This window comes from Labeo rohita, chromosome 21 (genome assembly GCF_022985175.1).
Source record: "Labeo rohita strain BAU-BD-2019 chromosome 21, IGBB_LRoh.1.0, whole genome shotgun sequence".
Taxonomy (NCBI): Eukaryota; Metazoa; Chordata; class Actinopteri; order Cypriniformes; family Cyprinidae; genus Labeo; species Labeo rohita.
The window spans coordinates 19,842,616-19,853,479 of record NC_066889.1 but is presented as its reverse complement, the minus strand read 5'-3'; the positions used below and the strand labels follow the sequence as shown (position 1 = coordinate 19,853,479).

General features: G+C 32.9%; 1 protein-coding gene across 2 annotated transcripts in view; it reads left to right on the top strand.

Moving 5' to 3' along the window:
• The first annotated feature begins 868 nt into the window (after positions 1–868).
• Positions 869–10,864, top strand: part of rxraa (retinoid X receptor, alpha a) — a 137,286-nt gene continuing 127,290 nt past the window's right edge. For both annotated transcript variants that reach the window (XM_051093049.1, XM_051093048.1), the window contains exon 1: positions 869–1,104. In XM_051093049.1, the coding sequence (XP_050949006.1) occupies positions 1,077–1,104 (28 nt within the window). In that variant the 5' untranslated portion in view covers positions 869–1,076. The remainder of the gene's footprint in view (positions 1,105–10,864) is intronic.

Genomic DNA, 10,864 nt, shown 5'->3' with positions numbered 1-10,864 from the left:
TGTTCGCTCGCGTTTCGCGTTTACGAATTAGTCTGAATGAACAATATAATAGTGTTAATGGGAAGACTAATTTAAAAAAGTAAGTAAACAACTCACTTAAATATAACCACTTTGTTAAGTCAAAATAAGACGTAAAATGGCATGAAAACATAATCTGTGAGAGTTTCTAGTGAGTAATCAGCTTGGTGACATTTAAAGTAAATCTCTGTGTCTGTGACCAATATTTACCAAACTTTGATATCTGACGATCTGAAAAATTCAAACAGGCCTAGTTAAAAGTTAACTATCAAAAAGAATAGCTGCACATGTGTTCACAAATAAAATACATTGTTTAAATCATCTCCTTGAGTTATTAATTTAATAAATGTAAAATGCCTAAAAATGCCTATGGCTTTAATAAATCAAATGTGGATTACATGGTTAATGTAAAAATATAAAATATAATGTTTATTTTCATTCATTTTCCTTTTTCTGATGGTGTAAGTAATGTTTATTTAACCAAGAAACTGTGACTCGGACATGAATTTACATTTGATTTATATATACATGTGTAAAAAATCGTTTTCTGTTTTTATATTTTATATTATCTATCTATCTGTATTTTCTTCCTATCTGTTTAATTTCTAGTGTTAGTCACTTAAAATGACAGGTTGGAAATTCATTAATCGCAACATGTGCTCGCTTTAGAGGCTCTTTGTTTTACCACATGTGCAAGCGATGCTCTTTACTCAAAGAAACACAGTTTCATTTTCTTCCGAGCTCCCTCTATGGCTGTAGGCAGAGCGGCGCAGGAGGGGTTAACGTTCCCCTCACGCGTCGCTGCTAAATGTGCCCGCGTGAGCGTCAGTGGGAGTCCCCTTCACTGGGTCCCTTTGCAGTAGTGTGGACTGTAGAGTTGTAGACAGAGCCGAGCAGAAGCGTGAACAAACAGAAGTAGTGCCATAAAGTGAACATTTGACACTATCGCAAAGCTTTTTCACTTTTACCGCGTGGATTCGTCTTGTACTGTCATCAGAGAGGGACGCCGACAGCTTACAACGCGGGCGCGTCAGCTGGCATGAGCTAACCCACCAGACATGGAAACCAAACCTTTCTTGTCATTGGGTAAGTTTACCCTCAGACTACTGAAAGATGTTTATTTTTCCACTCGAGTTTCTTTGGTATGCAAAAGAGAGTTTTATGATTTACTTTCAAGTCCTGCATTAGGGGGAAAAAAACATAAACGCTAAAAAAATAAGAAGAAAACTGGAATTGCTTTAGACCGCTCTTTATCGACTCGGGCTGTATTGGAGGATTACGTTCGTGGCGAATGGAAACTATTGCAATCAGAATCAATAATGCACAGCAGTCAAGTGCACGGTGTGCATTTGTTTTAAAATCAAACTAAAGGTAAACACAAAAGTTGGGCGTGCAAACGCGGTGACACGCGTTCGGATAGTGACACCTCATTCAGTGTCGCGCTTACTCATAAGATGTTTTATTCTTGATATGCAGTATCGTTTGGCATATCGATAGTGGGCTTTGAATGCTGTGTTTGCAGAGTTGAAGCTTGTGCAGCTATTGTATCCATGCACATCATTTGTATCACTTTCCTGACAGAAATGCATACGCGTGTGGATGTGAGTGGAAAATCTCATATTTATAAACGCGATGTAACATCGCGGATCAATTTAGCGAAAAATGTAATGTTACGTTTAATTTGAGGGCGTCGGGCGTCGCATGAATTCATTAAAACGCAAACGGCTTTATCATGTCTTTAATAGAACAGGCGAATATTTTTGCTTTTCGTCTGTAATTTCATCTTTGCATGCAGAAATCAGACATTTTATCAATTTTCTTTGCACTTTGGTCTCCGCGAACACAGTTTGGGTATGAGATAGCAGTTTAGTTGATAAGTGAACTTGGACAAACTTTAGCGTTTTCTATGAAGTGGAGAAGTTTACTGAGGAAAGTGACAAGAGTCATTGCAGAGCATTATGATTTCATTTGAAATCTGTTTAGAGTGAGTAAATTTAATAATAAACTGACTTGGTATCCAAAAAACAAACGTTGCGGGTGTTTCAAAAATGTCCTTTTTTAATCGACGGCTCAAGCAAAATGTAGGTGTGGTTTCCATATGATGTTAGTCCATCATATTAAAGGAATAGTTCACCAAAAAATGAAAATAGTTTTTATTTACTCATCCTGTCTGAACTTTCTGTCTGTGTGACATTAAAGTTACATTGTGTAGAATATTCTAGCTGTTCTTTTATGTGTAAGTGAATGGGATGTGAGACTGACAGGATTAATGAAGGACAGAAAAACACCATGAAAGAATCATAAAACGTTTAAATTAATCATATGCTGTTTTCCAACTCTTCCAAACTGAGTTGAACTGAGTTGAACATTCCCTTCTTTTGAGATGTTCACTGTTGCGACTTGATCTTTGAATCGGCGGAGCCGCCGATTCACTGAAAAGATCAGGCTCAAAACAATTCATTGCTGCTTTTCTCACAAACTCATGTGAAAATTCAAAGAGAGCAGGTACGGATGTTGAGATTTTCAGTCAGTAATAACATAAATTTGGTCTGTATGACACAAAAGGCTTCAGAAAAGCCTTACGTTTGTGGTGTTTAATTTGTTATTTTGGATCTTGACTGCTATTAACGTTACTGAAACAAGACACCAAAAAATGTTTATTGGAAGAAATAAAGTCTCACTTGTTTAAAATGACATGAGGATGAATAACTGACTAAATATTAAAGCCAGTATTTATATAATTTTCATTGTTTTTTTTTTCTTAGAAAAAGTTCCAACGGTTTGTGTGATTATGAGTTGTGCAATTTCTGGCTGTAGAGATAATGTGATATCTGCGTGATGCCAAAAATAGACAGGAGATTAAGATAAGGTGACATACAACGTCTCAAAATAATTAATAACCTGCATTTGTCTTATACACCTCAAACACGTCTATTACTCACACAAGGATGTGGTTTGGTAAATGAACATGTTCTTCAATAAATGATGCACATTACTCTCTTATGCATATGAGCTTACTTGCCATGCATGGAAATAAGTTGAGCAGTCACACATGATTTAGTTTGCACACAGAGGCCCGCATACTGTAAGAATAACCAGCATGCTCTGCGCTTTCACTCAGGAATATAGGCAGGACTGTTATTGTGTCTGTAGCTCTTTCATGCGGGAGTCGTGTTACACCTTGACATACATCATCACCCCACCGGTTCACTGAGATGAGAGACAGCAGGAATGCCGGGTTTCCCGAAACCCCCGAATATTCCCAGAACAGTACCAGAAAAACCGCAAAGCAAAACGGTATAATAGAGTATTTGTGAAGGTGTGTTTAGGCTTTGCTTTTTATGCTGGGAAATTCTGATGTAAAAGCTGGATTTAATTTGTGGCTTTATAGTTATCATGTTTTTCCATAGGCATGTGTTTTAATAGTAACAGACAAAGGTTTGTTAGTAAATACTTTTTATTGGCGCCGTGTGCTTTACCTTTCACATAATCTGCACCTTAGGAAAATTTAGTCATTGCATATTTGTCTTTAAAAACATATGGGAAAAATAGTTAAAATGTATAAACCATAATAAAATTCATAAAAATAATAGTATGTGTGAACCTTTTTAAAAAATAAATAGATTGTTAAACTTTACACCCTGAATAATTATTAAAAAAAATAAAAACATCTAAATATTTTTGTTAAAAAAGCTCTTTTTATATAATTACTAAACATTTAAGCATTTTTAATAATATTTCCAAATAACATTTAACCCTTAATAATAATATAATAATATAATAAATGTGTATATATAATTATATATGTATATGTATATGTATGTGTGTGTGTGTATATAGGCATTTGTATTATATTTCCAAATAACATTTAAGCCTGAATAATTATTTAAAAAATAAAAACATCTAAATATTTAAAAACATGTATATTTTTAATATAATTACTAAAACATTTAACCATTTTTAATATTTCTAAATAACATTTAAGCCTGAATAATTATTTAACAAATAAAAACACCTAAATATTTAAAAAGGATATATTTTTATGTAATTACTAAAACATTTAACCATTTTTAATATTTCCAAATAACATTTAACATGAATAATTATTTAACAAATACAAACATCTAAATATTTAAAAAGGATGTTTTATATATAATTACTAAAACATTTAGCCATTTTGAATAATATTTCCAAATAACATTTAACATGAATAATTATGTAAAAAATAAATATTTTAAAATGTATAAAGTTTTATTTAAAACAGTTAAAACATTTAGCCATTTTTAGTATGAATAATTATGTAAAAAAATTTAAATAAAAACATCCAAATATTTCAAAAATATCTATATTTTTATATAATTTCTAAAACATTTAGCCATTTTTAATAGTATTTTCAAGTAACATTTAACCCTAATTAATTATAATTATAAAATTATAAAAAAAAAAATTATAGCATATTTAGCCAGTGCTTATCATAAAACACAAAAAAAATCATTAATGCAAGATTTCCAACACATAAAGCATGTGGCTGCTCGCAAGCGGAGTGCTATTTCCTGCTGTCTGCTATATGTGTTGAGTGTCATGGAGCAGACGCACCACTCCGGCCTGCTAAATTCAGACACGTAATCATTTAAACATGAATGATTACTTACATTTACAAATGCTTTTGTGGAGGTAATTGAGCAGAGTTTCAAATTACAGCTCTAGATATACTCGTGATGTTTTTGTTCTTTGCGCAGCATGCAGAACAGGTTGGGTTTATTAACTTTTTTTCCAGCCCTAGGCACAGGTGCTAAATACCTCATATTTGTCTGTTTTTTTGCCCACAAAGATTTAATGAACGCTTTTATGCAAATCACAGAAGAACATACTAGGGACTAAAAGCTTGTGTAACATCATAAAAATGTATGTTATGGAAGTATCCTGCTTTCTGAAATCTCTGTTTAGCTGTAGATCATTAAGTGAGCAGATCGGCGGGATGTAGATGGCTTGTCCTTGGTTTTTAAGGACCATTTGTTCTTTAAAAGCAAACCACATTTAGTTTGGCCAAGACCTTTTTTCGGGGGGGTTGGGAGGTGGAGCTTTTGAGTGACAGGAGGTGTGTTGTTTTCCCCGCCCATTTTAGTGAAGTTCATGGTCTTGATGAGAAAGTGACATTCATAGTTGAAGGGGGGTGCATTCCTCTGTCGGCCGTAATTTAGGAACAAAGGTGGTTCTGGGAGGTTTAAAAAGCTTTGATTGGGGGGCTGGGTGGGTTGTTTACCTCTTAAACCTATACAGGTTTTTTTTTTTTTTTTTTTTTTTTTTTTATGGCAGGGCAGTTTTAGGTTTCTCACCGGATGCTTTTTGCCCCCTTTTGTGAGCGGTCTGCAGCTGTCATTTTTACTAGAGAAGTTTTATAGAGAATGTTAATGGCTTAAAGGGACAGCGCTCTCCCAAGGCCATTTACTAGCATATCTTTTGTTGATGTCCACCAGCTTCACAGAGAAGTAGAGATCCACAATCGTTTCTAATTATTATTCTAGAAGTACATGATTCAGAAACACTCGGATAACGTTACAGCTCCAAATCATGACGATCAGTCCAGGAATGAGATTTAATTCAACCACGATACTGAGTTTCACAATCGAGTTACTGCTGTGTGCAAAAACGGTTGTTTATGATAGCCATGCGTCAAAGCCTTGTTAATAATTTGTGAGTTTTCAGTCCCCGACAGTGGCGAGTGTTTTATCTTTAAGGGGAGCGGTGGACTGTGAACCTCAGACCTTGACCTTCGCTCCCCATATGTTTTATCAGCTGGAGGATTTGCTTTGGACTTCTAGAATTGAGTTTTCACAACGTTACTGCAGATGATAAACTATAACGGATGTTATACTGTGAACCCTGTATATACGTTTATCACAGTCTGATAGGACTGATATTGTGCGCTTCAGTGATTATGTAAAAGTAGCTGATGAGAGAGATAAGCGTTTTTTAGTTTTGTCAAATCAGCTCTGGGTAAGTTAAGTTCATTCAGATTTCTGATAAGCTCCATTTGAGTTGATTGAAGCTCATTTTTTAAACTTTGAAAGCTTTTGCTTCTTGTTAATCAGAAAAAAATCTGATTCAAACTTGCATCCTCTGCATGAGCACCACAGGTAATGAATCAGAGTGCATTTGATAACCTCGCTGCACATTTTTCCCTTAACCTATGAATTTGACTACCATTCAAAACTTCTTCAGCTGCAAATCAGCATATTAGAATGATTTTTGAAGGATCATGTGACACTTCAGACTGGAGTAATGATGCTGAAAATTTAGCTTTGCTGTCACAGGAATAAATTGCATTTTAAAATACTTTCAAATATAAATCTCTTCATTTTAATTGTAATAACTGTAATTTTGATCAAATAAATGCGACCCTAGTGAGCAAAAAATAATAAAATCTTACAGACAACTTTCTATTCATCAAAATCATTTCTTCAGCTGCAAATCAAAATATTAGAATGATTTCTGAAGGATCATGTGACACTGAAGACTGGAGTAATGATGCTGAAAATTCAGCTTTTCCGTCACAGGAATAAATTGCATTTTAAACTATATTCAAATAGAAATGTTTATTTTAATTGTAATAATATTTTACATTTTTTACTGTATTTTTTTTTATCAAATAAATGCGATCCTAGTGAGCAAAAAATCCTAAAATCTTACTGACAACTTTCTGTTCATCAAAAATATTTCTTCACATGCAAATCAGAATATTAGAATGATTTCTGAAGGATCTTGTGACACTGAAGACTGGAGTAATGATTCTGAAAATTCAGCTTTGTCATCACAGGAACAAATTGCATTTTTAAATATAGAAATGATTTATTTTAATTGTAATAATATTTTACATTTTTCACAGTATTTCTGAATAAATAAATGCAACCATAGTGAGCAAAAAATAATAAAATCTTACAGACAGCTTTCTCTTTATCAAAATCAATTTTTCAGCTGCAAATCAGCATATTAGAATGATTCCTGAAGGATCATGTGACACTTAAGACTATAGTAATGATGCTGAAAATTCAGCTTTGCATCATAGGAATAAATTACATTTTAAACAATATTTAAATAGAAATCTGTTTATTTTAATTGTAATAATATTTTATAATTTTCCATGTATTTTTGATCAAATAAAAGCAACTCTGAGTAAAAAAAAAAAAAAAAAAAAAAAAATCTTACGGACTCATGTTTTTAAACAGTAGGGCATGTAAAACCGGTTTGTTGATCATTTGAAAGAAAAATCAACATTTCCTTGTCAAATATCTGAAAATTAGCATGCAAATCTGTTTGCATGGAGTCAAATCCAGTGCTTTAAGGCATCAGTTTTAAGGTAGATACTATAGAGTGCTGTTTGACACCTCAGTATGTGCTAGCCATTACTGGGCAGTGCCAAGTACTTGCTGTGACTACACAGGAAGTCTTTTTTATCTGTATTTATATACTGCAAACATGTGTGAGCTTTTGCATGCACACGCTTTAGGCAAGGTTGCAGCGAATGAATCAATATTGCATTTGGCACCTCTCTGTTCTCTTATTCAGTATAGTTTCTTGCTATTTACCAGATGCTTTTTAATCTAAAACAGGCATGACCTGATGCGTTTCAAGCGACAAGCAAATCTCTGTCCGCACTGAATGTATATGTCAATATGTGGGAATTTGGACCAATGAGCAATGGGACTGATTCTGCACCCTGTGTGTCAGAACTGCAGGCCATTAACCATTAGCAACTCTACAGTGTAAAATTCATATTCCAGCACAGTGACATTAGCCTTTATCACACAGGCGTTAATTAAAACGCACTGACAGAAATGTGAAGTAGTCGTCTATCTCGTTCTGAAGGCGGAGCGACACATGGTTTAGATCGCTTTAAATCACAGTAATGACTTTATAGGTTTCCTTGTGTGAACCGAGACGTCTGCGACTATTCTTGGGATGTGGCATGGTGCATTCTGAGCAGTGAACACAATAGAGTTATTATTAAGTGACTGTAATATATACAGTATTGCATGCAAGTGTTGTATATATAAAAAAAGAATAATTTGTTACACTTGCATTTGCACAATATGAAGAAAAGATCTGCTGCTTTTCATTGTGACTGTATTGTGACATGCTTGCAGACAGCAGATTAGTTGTCTTTGCAGTGAATTTTACTTTCTGATAAATGTCTAAGAGGCTGCGCCTGAAAGCTGAAAGCTTCGGCAGCTGACTTCAGCCTTGCTGCCTTATCAGGCATAGACTTTGCAGAGAGCATTTGCGCATGATTACAAAACTGATTTCAGACAGGCTTATGAGACGGCATAATGGTTTTATTAGGGCCCTATGAAATCTTTTATTTTTTCCCAAATTGTTTTATTTTTTTCAAATTCTGATTTTTCTGTTCTAATTTTTCTGGATTACATTTTTTCCCCATTTTAATTTTCTGGACTCCGTTTCAATGGTTAAATAAAATTTTATTAAGCAGTCAGCATGTCTAATTAATTGAAATCATTAAATATACACAGTGTAACAGCAATTTATTAAAAGTTACATTAAAAATTTAGTTTTATTTTTACCAAATTCTGTGTTCCATTAAATTTTTTAGATTAAATTTTAATAATCAAAAGCATCTCTAAATAATTTATTTTATTAAATATTAATTTATTAGTGTTATTTATTTATTCATTCCCCCAGAAATACAGCGTTGTGTATTTACATTTTTCTGGTAAATAAATTCTGGTAAATATTCATTAAAAATAATGTTTTAAAAATAATTTTATTGGTAATAGTAGTACTATCATTACATTAAGTAATATATTTCTGTCACAGTTTCTTGAAGTTAAACCAAACTTTTATCTTGCTAAATTGCTGTGAAGTTCTTTAAGTTTTTGTTTGAATATGACATAACTGTGATTTTTCTCGCAAGAAACAGGAAAATGCTCGGTAAGTGACTCTCAGAGCAGTTTTAGAGATTATGTTCATGTATTAATGTACTCATATTTTGAGGCAGCAGAGGCTGAAAACACCACGAGTGTTGTGCACTTCAGTATGGATTTTAAATAAATTTCATTGATGTTTGAATATTTTAAATGAATTTATTAATGTATTCTCAATGATTTTCTTTACAGCAGTACTTAGTGATTAAAATAAAAAAGTACCATTGTGTATAAAAACTTTACCATTTAAATGTATGTTCTTAATACACATAGGAGCCTATGAAATTCGCTTTGTTTTTCCAAATTTCTTTTAATTTTGTCCATTAATTTTTCAAGTTTTTTCCATTTGAATTTTTCTAGATTCCATTTTCTTTCATTTTAATTTTTCTAGACTCTGTTTTAATGGTTAAATTAAAAAATATTAATCAGAAAGCATTTATTATTAATTGAAATCAAGAAGCTTAGACAATTTGACAGCAATATATTAAACATTTAACAAAAATGAAATTTTTAAGACCCTATGAATTTTGTTTTGTTTTGTTTTGTTTTGTTCAAATTCAGCTTTATTTTTTACCAAATTCTGTGTTTTCCATAATTTCTGGATTCCATTTTAATGGTGTCATTAAATAATAATAAAGGCATCCCTAATAATTGATTTTATTTAATATATATACATATTTATTTATTTATGAAATACTGTGTTGTGTATGTACATTTTTCTGGTAAATAAATTCTGGTAAATATTTTCTTCAAGTAAAGTTTTAGTAATGATTTTGTTAGTAGTAGTACTATCATTACATTAAGTAATATATTTATGTCACAGTTTCTTCAAGTTAAACCAAACTTTTATTTTGACGGTGTGCTGTGAAGAACTTTTTACTCAAAAGAAACGGTAAAATGCTCATGAAGTGACTCTCAGAGCAATTATAGAGATTATATTTGTGTGTTCATGTGCTCACATATTAAGACGGCAAAGGCTAAAAACACTGAGCGTCACATACGCTTCAGTATGTGTGTAGTAAACGAAACCGCGCGTCTGCGTCATTCATTCACACAGAGACATGCAGAACATGCAGAATTCATATTTAAGTAGCATTTTTGTGCCGTAATGTTCACCGACACTAGTCCATATCACGTTTTGATTTAGGTGTATTGATCTACTTTTTATTTATTCATCCAAAATTTGGCAAATTCCATGACATTTTGGAAATTTGGAAATTCTATACAGGAAATTTAATTTTTATGACTGGATTCAGCGATTCCGTCTGCATTTTCTGCATCACAGAAAATCATAGGAACCTATTTTATGCTCTACAACCAAATGGAGAGAGCTTTGGTAATAACTAAGCAAATATTCTCACTGGAATTGATATCAAATATGGTAAAAGTTGGTTGAGAAATTTCCACACAAACTTTACTTTTGCAACTTTAAGACACCGTTTTTATTTTTTAACTTAACTGTCATGAAATCGAACACACAGATTTGTGGTGTATCATGGACAGTGATGGATACATCTATGCTGCCTTCAAAAATCAAGCAGTTAAAGGCATCTCAGGAGAGAGGGGGTAAAGCTAACATTGATTTTGGACGTTGATTGTTTCCTAATTTGGAATGTATCCTCCAAATACAGCATTATTTAGCTTTTGGATGCAGACACGGTGTCAAAAAATAGTGTGATTGATACAGCCATGATGGCTAATAAATGTTGATACAAGGTTTTTGTGTGTGATGGTAAAATTACCTCAGTTTTGCCATTATCATACATGTCGGATAGATTCCAGACTCTTTCTTTTTCATTTTTAGTGTAAAACATACCCAGCATCATCCCAGTGGCTTGCTTAGTTGAGTTTAGCATGTTAATGAGGATGTTAGAACGTGATTGATCGCCCAGTTGAACTTTGTAAAT